The sequence below is a fragment of the Ustilaginoidea virens genome, chromosome 1 (assembly GCF_000687475.1).
Source record: "Ustilaginoidea virens chromosome 1, complete sequence".
In the NCBI taxonomy this organism is placed as follows: Eukaryota; Fungi; Ascomycota; class Sordariomycetes; order Hypocreales; family Clavicipitaceae; genus Ustilaginoidea; species Ustilaginoidea virens.
The window spans coordinates 1,545,874-1,560,425 of NC_057316.1; the positions used below are offsets into that span (position 1 = coordinate 1,545,874).

Genomic DNA, 14,552 nt, shown 5'->3' on the forward strand with positions numbered 1-14,552 from the left:
TGCTGACATTCGATCCGATTCCCTCGCTGCACTTGTATTGCGACTTATCCGCTCTGGGAGCACATGTCATCTTGCGCCACTCTCCTGATGTTCACTCAGTGTGACTGCTGAGAGGAGGTCAAAAGGAGAGGAAATACGTAAAAAGGGTAAAATGGATATAAAAGGCAAGGAAAAAGAAAAAAAAAAGAAAAGGGAAGGGGGGGGGGGGGGGGGGGGGGTTAACTGCACCGCAGCTGCCAAAGCAGGCATCATGCATAGCATCACGGTCTCTTGCTGGTGCAAATGGTGGAAAAGTAAGTAGTTCAAGTGATTAATGTACATACGCTGCTGCTCTGTCACGACTAAACAACACATATACATCTGGCTTGGACAATGGCCAAGTAATGCAAGCCCTATAGCCAGGCAGGGACTGACGAGTTAACGCAACACTTGTAATGCTCCATGTCTCGAAAGCTCGGCCGGCACAAAAGTGCAAGGAAGTCTGGCAAACCTGCTCTCCGTAGTAAATGGCAAAAGCAGTCCATGGCATGAGGCAACTATTTCCCTGTCACAACCTGGAATCCTCTTCTCGTCCTGTGAAACTGAATCACATAGGACTCGCCGTCCTCTCCATGGTAACAGCGTTTTGTATCGCTTGTGCGCTGACATGGCCGTGAGCACCTTGTGTGTGCATCTCGCACGTGAAGAAAAACACGTGCGGCACAGATGATGAAATAAGCAGGATCTTGATCCCAAGCCAAGGTTTGACAGGCGCAAAAAGATTAGACCGGTTTAGTTGTCGACTCGGACGGGATTGGTGGTGAAATCAGCAGATAAATCGCAGGCCATTTATAGCTTTAAGCCTTGGTGAGCCTTTCTAGCCTCGGAGGTCAACTGGCAACACCAACCAAGCGCAAATGAAGCGGGATTGGCGTGTTCAGAAAGGGTGGGGTAGAATCTCGACGGCAAAGTAATGAGCCAGTTGGAGGAGAAACGCCCCCAGGAAAGTCAGCTTGACGGACCAATGCCTCAGCAGCAGTCCATCAATCTGTGCCATGTCACCATGCTTGCGACTGTGGCCGAGCGTTGTGCTAGCGACGGTAGACTCGCTTTGCTCGAGGGCATGGCAGGACGGCAGAGCAGATGCAAAAGGGAAGAGCTTGGGTGCGCACGAGGCTACGTGCCAGGAGCAGCATTGAAGCCATTTAAGCTGTGTGCAACGCTGGTTCCGCGCCGGCGCATTGTAGTGCATATCCCTCGGCGATGCAACGGCTCAGAGATTGGGCAGAAAATGCTGCTTGAACTTGCGGTTTGCCCGGTCTGCAGAGCGGAGCATGAATTGGTCCCCCAAGACGTCAAACGCAAAAGGCTTGGCGTTTGCCGACGGGCCATTATTCTCGGGATGGACCTCGATGCGAAACGTGGTCCCTTCTTTGGGTATTACTTTGAGGCCCCTTTTGCGCGTGATCATGTCGAAAACAAACTTGCGGTCTCGGACGATGATGCCTTGAATGCCCACACGTCCAGAGCAACGGCTTCTGACAACTTGGGCTTGAGCCCCCACGAGCTCGGCGCTGGCCAGTTTGGCGGCTGCCTCGGGACCGCCGCGGTAGATATCGCTGCCCAGCACTTCTCTTGCGTACCCCTGCCACAGGTCATGCAGAGGCTTGTAGATGTCGAACTTTTGGCCTTGCCTGGGAATGTCGTAGAGGCCGAGCCTTCGGCGTTGGCGAGACGAGAGAGGTTTGGGGCGCAGCTTGCTGTTGGCCTTTTTCTGATCGCGCGCCCTCCTGCGGGCGGCGCGTGCGCTCAGCGCGGCGGGAGGTGGAGAGGACGGCTTCAGATGGAGGGTCCTGTGCTGGATCTTGTCGTTGAAGATGCGGTTCACGCTGTCGGGGGAGTGCGCTCTGGCAAGCAGCTCTTGGGTGACTTGTTGCGGGGTAGACGTCGCCATGGTGCGGGACTTGTCGGCAGCTGCGTTGTCAAGAAGCAAGAACCCAGGTGGCTAGTTAATGAGGCGCTTAACGGGCGTTGGTAACGTGGAAGAGAGGGAGAGACATGTGCGACATGGAACATGGAAGAGGAAAGCAAACTTGGTCGGAGGATATCATATCCAGTGGGCCAGCGCCATTGGCCAGGCAGACCCCACTTTTGGGGAGCAGAGCTCGTGGCGTACGGAGTACTCGGTACACAAGATGCCGTTGTTGTAGGCACCTAAGCCCAGGTGTTTGTTTACGGAATACAACTCTTGTGAAGGGACATTATTTTCAGTCTGGATGGCCATGGGGAACATCCGTGCTAGAGTTGACTCTGTCAGAAGCGGGATCCAACGCTCGGAAATTCAAGTTCTACCCTTCAGCTTTGCTGTCGATTGCGTTGAAAATGGAAGGAACGAATGGGCGAATGAATACCCATCAAGTTTTTAGTGAAAAAAAAAAAAAAAAAAAAAAAAAAAAACCAGTATGTTGTTCTTTCCATTTCAAGACGCATACGGGTTTTATTACAGGACCATCGGAGGCTTCAAGTGTTTTCGAGGCGCTTATTCATCAGCAACCGTCGACCTCCTCACATGTCTACGTCTATCTGGTTCTGTCTGGTTGCTCAAGTGACAAGTCCCTCGGCTGGCCGGCAATCCGCTCCCGCCCCAGTGACCCCGCCGTCTTGGAACTCCATCCCCATCCCCATGGGCAACGCTCTGGGCCCAATGGGTCGTGCGGACTCTCGGAGCATCGGTCCTCTCACCGGGCATGCAGTTGACTTCCTCCGCTGTTCCCGCGGCCTTGGTCTCATGCGGCAGATTACGGCCCCGTCGTCTCACCCTGGCCGCTAGAGCAAACAAGTGCCGCAGCGCTGTGCTGCTGCCCACTGGCCTGCCTCGTCTGCCTCGTCTGCCTCTTCGTCCGCTTCAAGCCAAGTCCAACAGCAGCCGCTGCCAGCCATGGCGCCCAGCAATCAAGAACCCGTCCCGCCCCCCGATGCCGGCAGCAGCTCCGCCCCCGATCTCCAAATCCTCGGCGACGAAATCACCCTGCAACCTAGCGGGTTCGTAGAGCCAGAGCGCGGTCAAGAGGGCAAGGAGGAGGCATTGATGCATCAGTTTGCCTCGTTCCGCACCGAGCCTCTGCAGTAAGCCGCATTCCCGCTTGATGCCTCCCCCCCCCCCTCTTCTGCTTGCTTCGTGGCTGATTCCCCCCCCATCAAAAAGGTTCCTTCGCGAAGTGTCGCTCTACGTTTCCGGCCAAGGCTGGCGCGCGTACGACAATGTCGTCGGCCAACCCGTCTTTTACTCGGGCTTTTCGGAAAACATGAAGTCCATGGTCCTTTCGGCGCCCCTGCTGCAGAAACGCATCGCCGAGCTGGCCGACAACAGGGTCAACGTCGAGGTCCAGGAAGGCCTGATCAACCAGGACGACAGGGAGTTTGGCGTCAAGCGCGCGCAGAGGCGCAGCGCCCTCGAGAACGGGCTCCAGCAGGTCGCCGAGAAGATGACCGACGACATGATCTGCAAGATGGAGAGCAAGACGTTCATCCGCGGCGCCTACTACATGACCACCCAGCTGCTCACCAGGGCTTACCACCAGGGAATCCATGTCTCGAGCGAAGAAGTGCTGCGCCTGCGCAAGGTGGCCGACGCCGCGGCCAAAAGGAAGCAGAGCATCATCTTTCTCCCGAGCCATCGGTCTCACGTCGACTACGTCTCGCTGCAGCTCATCTGCTACCGCCTCGGGCTTACCCTGCCCATCGTGGTGGCCGGAGACAACCTCAACTTCCCCCTGGTCGGCAGCTTTCTGCAGCACGCCGGCGCCATGTGGATCAGACGCTCCTTCGGCGACGACGCCCTGTACTCCACCCTTGTGCAAAGCTACATCGACACCCTGCTCCAGGAAGGCTACAACTTTGAATGCTTCATCGAGGGAGGCCGGTCCCGCACGGGCAAGCTTCTACCGCCCAAGTTTGGCATCCTGAGCTTCATCCTGGACAGCATCCTCTCGGGCCGTGTCAAGGACGCCATCGTGTGCCCCGTCAGCACGCAGTACGACAAGGTCATCGAGACGGAAGGCTACGTCACCGAGCTGCTTGGCGTGCCAAAGAAGAAGGAAAACCTCGCAGACTTTGTCTCGGGAGGATCGTCCGTTCTGTCGCTCAAGCTTGGCCGGGTCGATGTCAGGTTCCACGAGCCCTGGAGCTTGCGAAATTTCGTGGACCAGCAGCTGTCCCGCGTCTCGTCGATCCCGCCCGGCCTGGACACGGATCGCCAGAACCCGCAGGTCAAGGCGGTCCGGGAGAAGATCCTTCGGACCATGGGCTACAAGGTCTTGGGCGACATCAACGCCGTCTCGGTGGTCATGCCAACAGCCCTGATCGGCACCGTGCTCCTCACTCTGCGGGGCCGCGGCGTCGGCCACCAAGAGCTTGTCCGGCGCGTCGAATGGCTGACGGCGCGGATCCGGGCCAAAGGCGGCCGCGTCGCCCACTTTGGCAACGCGCCCACGTCGGACATCATCAATCGCGGGCTGGAAGTTCTCGGAAAGGATCTCGTCGGAGTTGTCGACGGGCTGGCAGAGCCCACGTTCTACGCTGTCGATCGTTTCCAGCTCTCCTTCTACCGGAACATGACCATCCACCTGTTCATCTACGAGGCTCTCGTGAGCGCAGCCATGTACACGCGGGTGAAGCTCGGCGGCGGCTCTGCTATCCAGGACATCACGTACGAAGAGCTTAAAGGCCAAGTGCTCTTCCTGTCGTCACTCTTCCGCGGCGAGTTCATCTTTGGATCCGCAGGCCTGGCGACCAACCTAGAAAACACGCTCCGGGGTCTCGAAGCCGACCAGATTGTCCGCGTCGACCGTGACGAGAAGGGCAACATCACCACGGTTGGCTTGTCCGCAGAGGAGCGCAAGGCGGGCCGTGAGAATTACGACTTTTACTGCTTCCTGATTTGGCCCTTTATCGAGGCCAGCTGGCTCGCCGCCGTCTCGTTGATGGGCTTGTCGCCGCCGCTTGGCACCAACGGGGACATTTGGATCGAATCGGCCAAGGCACAAGACAGTGCTCAGCTGGTAAGGCTTTTTTTCTTTTTTTTTTTTTTTTTTTGCAACCTTGGCCCCCCTTCCCCCCACCATCACAAATGGGCTTCCCTACACTGTTTCTGTTGAGTCTGATTTGGCGTCTTCTCTTGTGTATTTTTTCCCTCTAATTTCTATTCGTTTGCTAATCATTCCCCTTCGCCCTTGCAGCTCGGCAAGACGCTGTATCACCAGGGCGACTTGTCCTACTTTGAGGCGGTCAACAAAGAGACGCTCAAGAACTCGTACGCGCGGTTCCAGCAGGAGCACATCGTGCACGTTGTCAAGTCCAAAGACCTCAAGATCCCGCCGAGGCTGCAGCTCGACCCGGAGTGGCGGCCGTTGCGCGATGCCACGACGGGCGCTCTCCTTGCCGAGGGCAAGCTGTGGGATTTCACGGAAAAGATTGCCAGCTCCAGGCGCGAAGGCAAGAACAGGCGCGACGGAGCCACCGTCAGCGTCCGCGTGCTGCGACTGACAGACCAGCTGGGAGCCAGCTTGTACGCGCAGGCCACGGAGGCCGACAAGTCCGGCAAGAACAAGGTCCCCAGCCGGCTCAGCCAGGAGGATCAGGAAGCGCACAGGAGTGAATTGCGCCGGAAGAAGAAGCGCATCCAGAAGGCGCACCTGTAGCACGTGCGGGAGCGTTTTCTGTATTTTGTACTATGCATGGGAAGCGACGGGAAAAGACGGGAGTCCTCTACACACCCCAAAAATATACCACATGCTGTGCGCTCTCTCTCTCTCTCTCTCTCTGTGTGTGTGTGTGTGTGTGTGGACCGCACAATGCCTTCCCGTGCGCTTCACCCCCGTACTGGTCTGTCTAGAGCGTTGCTATACAATGAGAAAGAACGGGATCCAAAACGCCGGATTTTTTCTATACTGCTCATACATAACCCCCCCCCCAGAGTGACTGTTCGGATGGTCCACGATGGGATATTGTCGCTCCGCTTGGTATCGGCACGTCATGTCCGCTCCGCTTGTGAATGCGGCGGCTTTGGCGGCAGGATGATGTTGTCAATCAGGCGAACGGCAGGGCCGCCAGAGTGGCCCAGGTCCTCGCCCGGCTGGGCCTCCTCGACGGGCAGCATCCTGACGGCGCCGCTCACGACGGCGCCCTTGTCCGCGTCGACGGCCTGCACCTCGTGCAGCGTGTCCGGGTCCGCCAGGGAGATGTAGTCGATTTCGAAGAGGGCGCGCTCCGAGGCCGCCGTGGCCAGCTGCGCGCGCAGGGTGGCGTCGCACACGCCGTGCGCGGCGCCGAGGATGCCCGCGCGGCGCGTCTCGCCGCCGCGGTAGGCCCGCTCGGCGGCCCGCAGCGCCGCGCTGAGGACGCCGGCGACGCGGCGGCGCCGGGCGCCCAGGTAGACGTTGCGCGAGGCCATGGCCAGCCCGTCGGGCTCGCGGCGCGTGGAACACACGACCACCTCGGTCGGCACCAGCAGGTCCGCGACCATGCGGCGCACCACGACCGTCTGCTGCACGTCCTTTTGGCCAAAGTAGACGCGCTCTGGCTGCACCACGTTGAACAGCTTGGTGCAGACGGTGGCGACGCCGCGGAAGAAGGTGGGCCGGCTGGCGCCCTCGAGCACCTCGCCCACGGGGGTGACGGTGACGAAGCAGCCCTTGCTGTCGACGGCCTGGCCGGGAAAACCGGACGGGTACATGTCGGCGGTGGAGGGCGCGAAGACGGCCGCCACGCGGCCCAGGTTGGCGCCGTCGTCGGCCAGCTCGCCGTCCAGGGCGGCCAGGGCGGCCAGGTCGGCGTCCCAGCTGACGGGGTACGAGGCCAGGTCCTCGGCGACGCCGAACTGCGCCGGGTTGACGTAGATGCTCACCACGACGTGGTGGTTCTCCCGGGCGGCCGCCCGCACGAGGGCCAGGTGGCCGTCGTGCAGCGCGCCCATGGTGGGCACGAGCCCCACGCTGCGGTGGTTGATCAGGAGCGGCCTGCGCCATTTACGCACGTCGTCCACGGTGCGCAGGATCCGGATCGGCGTCGAGGCCACCCTCTCGGCGGGCTTGGACGGCCGCGCCGCCGACAAGAGGCCGCGCGCTGGCGCCACCGCCGCCGCCGCCGCCGCCGCTGCTGCTGCTGCCGCTGCGGGCGGGGTGCGTGCCGCCGCAAGCCGGCGCATCGCCAGACGGTGGTGGTGGTGGTGCAGCATCGCCTCTGCTTGTTTGGGAAGGCAACCTTTCGGGTCAAGGCGGAAACGGACGGGGGGGAAGGGGGGGGAGGGTCGCAAGGAGGAAAGTGGAGGCAGAGGGCGGGAGAGAAGTTGGCGCGGAAAACCCCAGGATGCGGTTTATTCCATCGTCACTGCTGTTCTGGCGCCGGGGAGAGAAAAGGAAAAAGTCTGGGGCGGGGGACGCAGCCCGGGCTGATTGTGTGCTTATGTTGCCTTGCTGGTGATGGTTTCTGCGGCGGAGATTTGGGGACGATCAAATTGACGATGGGAGGCGGCGCAAGGCGGGCTTGATTTTGCAGGGCGGTCGGTTTAGCGCTGAGCTGCGCTGGCGGGAGAAGGTGGGTGCCGCTGGGGCGAGCTGATTGGCCGGATGGGATGGGCCTTGGCTTCGTGAGCTTGGGTGAAGCAGTGGGACAAGCAGAACGGGATTAACTAAATAAAAGAAGCCATTGGGGGGTGGGGAAAAAATAAAGAATAAAAGATTGCCTACAGCAGTGAAATTATTTGGCCTTGGGAACTTTATCTTTGGTAGGTTGAAAAGATGGCCCGATGACAAGACGTCGCAGTCGTGGCTTTTGCTTGTACCCCGGTGCTGTCGTTCCGAGACAGCCGGGCCAGCCAGGCCAGCCAGGCCAGCCATTTCAGTGCGACTCTGCTCTGTGCGACAGCAGACTGACTGGTCTTTGACCCGCAGGTGCCATGAATCGATTTGTGACACTGTGTGCGACATGGTGATCGGCGTGCGAGCTTGGCATGCAGAAACGATAGAGGTTGACCGACGCTGGCAGTTGCTGTGGGATCAACGAATGATGCGAATGATTGCCTTCAAACCTGACTCCCGTCGCTGCAGCCTTACTCTCCAGGCATCAATATTCCGGCGTCTTCACCACTCTTCCATGGCCATCGGCATCAAGCCTTATCAGTCTCGAAAAAAAAAAAAAAAATAGAGAAGCAACGCCTTAAGGGGAGCTCACGTCTATCCAGCCTCAAAACAAGCACACTCTTTTGGCAGACATGACCTGCAAGGCCAGCCATCATCGCATCGCGACATGTCGAATACGCTCCGATTCCACGGCCACTCCATGTCAGGTATATTAATAGTAGAGTATTTTATGGTAAGACTATTGTTTACATCTGTTGCCTGGACTTGCCCGAGTCGCCATCAAACGCTAATCTAATGACAAACATTCCAGACGCGAGAAATTTCTTCAGAACTACAAATGGCCGCCAGGGCGTAGCGAGTCCCGTCCACTCTTGCTCGTGATGTAGTGGTCAACAACGTTCAGGCCATGCCACCGGCCGCCGTTTTGTCCCGCTGCAGCTTGTTCCACCGCGTGGCGAGGCTTCCCAGCGAGGCGATGCCCGTGGCAGCAATGCACATGGCAAATACCACCTTGATGCCGGACATGTATCCGTCAATGACGACGGGTTGCTGGTCCGTGGGGAAGGCGTGGCGAATCTCGGTGGCACCGGTGAGAATCAGAGTGCGCAAGTCAACCCGAGGTGCGTTTTTGGTGACGTGGCCAACCATCTGGTTGACAAAGGCGGCCTGAGCGCCCGAGACGATGTATGCGCCACCAATGGCTTGAAAGACTGGAGACGACGAGAAGTTAGCCTTGACCCCCTTCTCCACAAACCGCTGACAGACCGCTGAAGAGTTGTGCTCGACTTACAAAGAAGCATGCCCGTGGCAGAGGCCAAGTCCTTGGTAGAAACCGAACCTTGGACGGCAATCATGGGAGTCTGAAAGGAGGCACCCCACCCCAGACCAGCCACAACCTGGTAGCCGATCCAGGCGCCGGCGGGAGAGTCCAGCTCGAGCGTGTACAAGAGACCGGCTCCCACGGTAGCTACCACGCCACCGCCGATGAGCATCGGCTGGTAGCGACCGGTGGCAGAGACAAACGCGCCGCTGGCAATGGTGGACGCGGTAACGGCAATGATCAAGGGCAGGTTCCGGACCCCGCTCATGGTCGGGCTGGCGCCGTGCAAAGACTGGAAGTAGACGGGGATGTAGTAGATGACGGCAAAGTATCCACCGGCCAGGACGAAGGAGACGAGGCTCATGACCAGGTTGGTGCGGTCGCTGATGAGTCTGGGCGGAACCATGGATCGCTCGCCCTGGCACCACTGCAGCCCAGCCCAGGCGGCGACAATGGCGACGAATCCGACGAGCAAGCCGACGACGACGGATGAGTCCCAGGCGTGCGCGACGCCGCCATACTGCACGGCCAGGATGTAGGCGACGGTGGCTCCCATCATCAGAACGATGCCGAGGGGATCCATCTGGCGCAGCTTCTCGAGGAGAGGGGCCTGGACAGGAGCAGCCTGCCTGGGCGTCTTGAAGAAGATGAGGATGACGAGGGCGGAAAGGGCGCCGACGGGTAGGTTGACGTAGAAGCACCACCTCCAGCTGACGTGGTCGGTAAAGACCCCCCCGAGGAGAGGGCCGACGACGCTGGCAAACCCGCAGGAAGCACCCAGGAAGCCCGTAAAGGCAGGCCTCTTCCTGGGTGGAGCGGAGAAGGCGACAATGGTGTAGGCGCCGGAACCGAGACCTGCCGCGCCCACGCCGGCCACGGCGCGGCCAGCGATGAGGGCCTCTGCGCTGGGGGCGGCGCCGCAGATGACGGAGCCGAGCTCAAAGATGGCGATGGCGATGAGGAAGGACAGCTTGAGGGGGAAGTACTTGTAAATCTTGCCCCAGGTGGACTGCGTGGAGCCGGCAGTCATGAAGAAGGCAGCAGCGTACCAGCCGACCTCGTCGAGACCCCTGAACTCGTCGGTGATTTTGGGGATGGCGGTAGCCACAATGGTCATGTCGAGAGACAGCAGGAAGACGCCCAGGACGAGGGCAACGACGATGAAGCCCAGCTTGATGCCGGAGGGATACTCGACGTCGTCGGCCACGTCCGCGGCCGCCGTTGACGAGACCTCGTCTTCTTTTGACCTCTTGTCCTTGGTTTTCCCTCCATCTCGGACGCTGCTCGGGTAGCCAGCAGCCTTTTCGGAAACGTGGTCATCTGCCAGCGTGGAGGATGAAGAAGAAGCAGGCTCGCCGTCCTGGGGGACACGGCGATCCGAGTTGGCCGCCATGCTTGGATGGGTGATTTGCATCGCAGTCTCTGATGGATGGTTTCCGTCGAGTCTTGGGAGGGGGGGGGACCAACGCCAGGGCTGGGAGGCCCTATTGTATCAACAAGAGCAAAACAAACAAGACGCAAGGAACCGAGCTGGTTTGGCGGAGATTGCGGCCGGGACTCTGGGTCTGGGCAGTGCAACAGAGCAGCAAGCAGGGATATACACAGGCATACGCGCAACATATAGTGCACGATTTTGCCTTTGCTTTCCTTTTGGCAACATTGTTGGACGGCACATGCCATGCCGGCCTGGGGGCGCACCCGGCCAGGGGAGTCGGGCATGAATGAAGATGGAGCCGGTCCGCCCGGAATTTGGCGTCAGCGGGGATGGCATTGCGGGCTGCCGGCCCTTGCTGTCGCCGTCCTATCCTTGTGAGGGGGGGGGGGGGTCCAAGGGAAATCAAAAGGATGCCTCGATGCTATCAGTGAATTGACTCACCGGCAAGTTGCGTCGAGCAACCGGCGCACCACCACTCGAGTGGGGGTGACCGTGCTGCCGCGCTTCCCTTTCTTTCCCTTGCTTTCAATGTTCATTTCCAGCTTGTTTCCGGACGCGGGGCGGGGCGGGGCGGGGCTGACAGCTGACAGCTTCACGTCACGGCATTGACAGACAAGCCCTGGGTTTGACGCGATGGCGCGTGACGCGGCGCGGCCCACACCCGTCGTCAAATAGAGTGGCCGGCCCGTCAGATGTAGCGGCGCCATCCAAAGCCACGGCGGCATCGCAGCCCGGTGCTTGTCAGATAGAGTGGCCCGCGGGCCAAAACTCGGCGGCCAGGCGGAGACGAAACCTTGGTATCCGGGATCTGGGCCGGCCGCTGCCCCGTGTGCGTGTGCATGTATGCAACTGAGGGCTTTTCAACTTGACGCCTCGACTATTAATTGGCGGCCGATATTGCTGCCCCTTGGGTATCGTTGCCTTGCGTGTTGACATTAGGCACACGGCGATTACCCCCGTACCCCGCAGAGCCTTGGATGTCCTCGGGGTCTTTCTTCTTCTCCTTCCTTTTTTTTTTTTTTTTTTTTTTTTTTTTGGTAAGGTTTCCCCTTCCATCATTTTAGTGACAGGGGTTATGGACGGCAAGAAATCAACCGGCAGCCGTGTCAACAGGCCCCTGCGCCAATTATCGCGACTGTCAAAACCAATCAACCAACCAATGCGACCGCCGAGCCCATATATATGCCAATCGCGCACCGCAGTTGCGGGGAGCGCGTTTCCCCCTTTTTGCAAGTGGCGCAATGGCCTATCGGCTCGACCGGAGGTTCCGGACTCGTACGTAGAAATCCGACAAGCCTTGCATGCCCCGCCCCAGCCGGCGACTCGACGCGGCCGTCTTCACCAGGACCTTGGGGAGAGCGCCTTGTTGGGCCGCCGACATCGAGGCGGCATTGGCCTGGTCGACAGCAGCCAGGACGGCGGCGTCACGCACGGCGGGATCGGGCGGCGGCGGATTTCATCGAGAGAAGACAGAGTGCAAGCGCTTTGATACAGGCTTCATTCATGTTCGTCAAGACGCATCAACCGTTCGAGGCGGTGCCGCAACTTGCACATGATAACAGCCCCTTGGTCACCAGCCAGCCGAGACACCAGAAAACCATCCCGACTGCATCAGTCTTTCTTGACGTACTGCTTCATTGCCCCCTCGGCTTTCGTGAGCAAGGAGTTTCGGCGCAAACCAGCGACAATGGCTTCCGATGTATACGAACGCTGTCGTCGTCATTACATGCGGGGCTATCGTTCATGCAGTGCGCTCTCCTATCGTGCTCCCATGCCACTCTCGTGTCACCCCCCACGCTGCCTCTTGCTGCTCCGTGCTGGCTAGTATATATCCCACAGACTGACTTTGCCGTCCTTGGCGCCCGCGGCCACCCAGTGCGCGATTTTGACGCGGTGGCTCCGTCGGTCCATGACGCTCATCCGGCCTTGGTCGACGCAGGCGCCCGTGCCGGCTGCCTGAGCCGTGCGCGGCTCGGCTGCGCCCACGTCCGAGAAAGCGAGCGCGTACGCGCCTTGTTTGTGCCACTTGAGAACGGCCAGCTCCTTGAGCGTCTTGCACGAGTATATGCGCACCTTGGAGTCCCAGCCGGCCGTTGCCAAGATGCCGCCGTCGGAGCGGACTTGCAGACTCTGCTGTCCCGCGTGCCTCGTGTTGACGACTTTCCGGGGCTCTCGGCAGCAACTGTCTGGCGGCTCGGTTCTCCTGTTGCCTCGAGCCTCGTCCAGCAAGGCCTGGGAGAGCAGGGAGGCCCCTTGCGAGCCAGCCGCGGCAGCCTCTTCGGCGACGCGCTCGGCCGGGCTGGATGGCCCGGGGGTTTCTGGCGACGCGGCAGGAGTGGCGACGGGAAGGGGGTGCTTGGCGATGACGGAGTCGGCCCCAGCGCTGTAGAAACAGCTCAGGTCGGGACGCACGTCCACGGACAAGACTGGTTGCGAGTGCGCCCGAGCTCGATACGCCGTGGCCCAGCCCCCCGTAGGTTGCAGCTGGTGGACCGACACGTATCCGTTCTCGAAAGCAGCGAGCAGCGTCAAGAGGCCGTGCTGGTGAAACAGACACAGACCCATGGCCATCCCATTTGCCGACCCGGGCTGAACCGTGTGGGTGCGCTTCTGCGAGGGCAGCGTGTAGATGTCGACCTGTGCAAACGACGTCAATGCCTCTGGGGGTGGAAGGTGGGGAAAAAAGGGAGAGACAGATGGCTCCGAATGCGTACCGCCTCGGATGCGAGTGTGTTTGGAACAGCCACGAGGACTTCGGACACGGGGCCGAGAAACCGAGAGTACTCGGTGCTGCTGGACGGACAGGCCGCGAAGGAGCAAAAATTCATGGTGTTGACTTCCAGCAGGTGCAGCATCCAGGGCTGGGGCCGATGCACCGCGAGTCCTTCCAGCGGCAGCGCCGAGCTCAGATGGCTCTCGTCCTGCTCTGCGATTTTCCAGACAACAAGCCTGTGGTCCCGGCCATGACTTGAAAGCACGGTTAGAACATTTCGCCGTCCATCTTTATATATCACATATATATATATATATATGTACTCCCGCGGCTTTTTGATTTCGACTTGAACAGCAAGAAGCGCACGTCGAGGGCAAGCGGGGCCTTGTACGTACGTCATGACCTTGTCGTCGCCCCAGCCCCGTACGCCGAGTATGGCATTCCTGTGCGCCCTCCACACGGCTGTGGCTCTCATGACGACGAGGTCCCATAGCACCACGAACCCTTCGGCGTCGCCGGTGGCCAGGCGCGCGTTTTGCCGCACAAACGAGGCTGCGTGGACGGCGGCTCCGTGTCCGCGCAGCACGAACTTGGGCGTCGGGATGCCAGACATTTTCCCCTCTGTTCTCGCCTGGGCCAGGCCTGGCGCTGTGGTGTGCATCCAACGCGCGGCTGCTACGGCGTGCGACGTCGACTCATATTCGATGGCGGTCGTGGCTCGGCGATGCTTTGCTTGGAGGGGGCTTTTGTGAAGGCGTCAATGCAGACGGGATGGATGGGACGAGGGTTTGCGGCGGTCGACACAACAAACTGCGATGGGGGGGAGGCGGGTGGGAGTCACGTGGCGTTGTTGACGCAGCACTCATCGTCGGCCCACATGTGACGCCCGTGGCAAAGCGATGATGAATCGCGAAGCAGAGTCGACATTCTGCGATGCAGCACCTGGCGCAGCTCGCAAGGTCTAGGCGTGCAGTGCCGTTTGAGAAAAGGCATCTCGAGCCGGCGAGCATCCCCGCAAAATGACGGGAAAGCCGAGGGCATCTGCGCAACACAAGACATTGGATGCAAGACGTGGAGTCGGGGGCATTTTGCTGGCCAAGCATTGATATAGCAGGGGGGGGGCTGTGTTTCACGAGCCGGGCTACACGTATAGAGCCTGATAATAATCAGTAATCATCATCACCGTCGCCATCACCATCACCATCACCATCACCATAGTCCGATTTGCCTCGCAGTCGAACCCGGCTTGTTATCGCGGGGTAAATGCCAAGACTGCTGCTTGTACGTTGCAGAAGCCGGTGCACAAAGATGCGCCCCATCAAGACTTCCCGTACCGTACTCCGCAGACAAAAGAGTAAAGACTGGTTGGTTGTCCATCCGCCGCCCCCGGTTCAGCCAGCGCACCGTGGCCCCTGAACCCGGCCGGGCCGGTTTGCATCTGCTCAAGCGAAAGATGGTCCGCAACAG

General features: G+C 59.8%; 5 protein-coding genes across 5 annotated transcripts; 1 reads left to right on the forward strand and 4 right to left on the reverse strand.

Moving 5' to 3' along the window:
* Nucleotides 1–1,252: 1,252 nt before the first annotated feature.
* On the reverse strand, nucleotides 1,253–1,933 carry UV8b_00213 (uncharacterized protein; the record flags this gene model as incomplete). Its single annotated transcript, XM_043137711.1, has 1 exon — nucleotides 1,253–1,933. One exon carries the CDS (start codon nucleotides 1,931–1,933, stop codon nucleotides 1,253–1,255), a length of 681 nt encoding a protein of 226 aa, XP_042993645.1.
* A 984-nt stretch (nucleotides 1,934–2,917) lies between these two features.
* Nucleotides 2,918–5,678, forward strand: UV8b_00214 (uncharacterized protein; the record flags this gene model as incomplete). Its single annotated transcript, XM_043137712.1, has 3 exons — nucleotides 2,918–3,105; nucleotides 3,185–5,039; nucleotides 5,217–5,678. 3 exons carry the CDS (start codon nucleotides 2,918–2,920, stop codon nucleotides 5,676–5,678), a joined length of 2,505 nt encoding a protein of 834 aa, XP_042993646.1.
* A 332-nt stretch (nucleotides 5,679–6,010) lies between these two features.
* On the reverse strand, nucleotides 6,011–7,183 carry UV8b_00215 (uncharacterized protein; the record flags this gene model as incomplete). Its single annotated transcript, XM_043137713.1, has 1 exon — nucleotides 6,011–7,183. The coding sequence occupies one exon, from the start codon at nucleotides 7,181–7,183 to the stop codon at nucleotides 6,011–6,013; it is 1,173 nt and encodes a 390-aa protein (XP_042993647.1).
* A 1,333-nt stretch (nucleotides 7,184–8,516) lies between these two features.
* Nucleotides 8,517–10,330, reverse strand: UV8b_00216 (uncharacterized protein; the record flags this gene model as incomplete). The annotated part of the gene is made up of 2 exons (XM_043137714.1): nucleotides 8,517–8,827; nucleotides 8,908–10,330. The coding sequence occupies 2 exons, from the start codon at nucleotides 10,328–10,330 to the stop codon at nucleotides 8,517–8,519; spliced, it is 1,734 nt and encodes a 577-aa protein (XP_042993648.1).
* A 1,863-nt stretch (nucleotides 10,331–12,193) lies between these two features.
* On the reverse strand, nucleotides 12,194–13,746 carry UV8b_00217 (uncharacterized protein; the record flags this gene model as incomplete). The annotated part of the gene is made up of 3 exons (XM_043137715.1): nucleotides 12,194–13,009; nucleotides 13,087–13,339; nucleotides 13,481–13,746. The coding sequence occupies 3 exons, from the start codon at nucleotides 13,744–13,746 to the stop codon at nucleotides 12,194–12,196; spliced, it is 1,335 nt and encodes a 444-aa protein (XP_042993649.1).
* Between the last annotated feature and the right edge of the window lie 806 nt (nucleotides 13,747–14,552).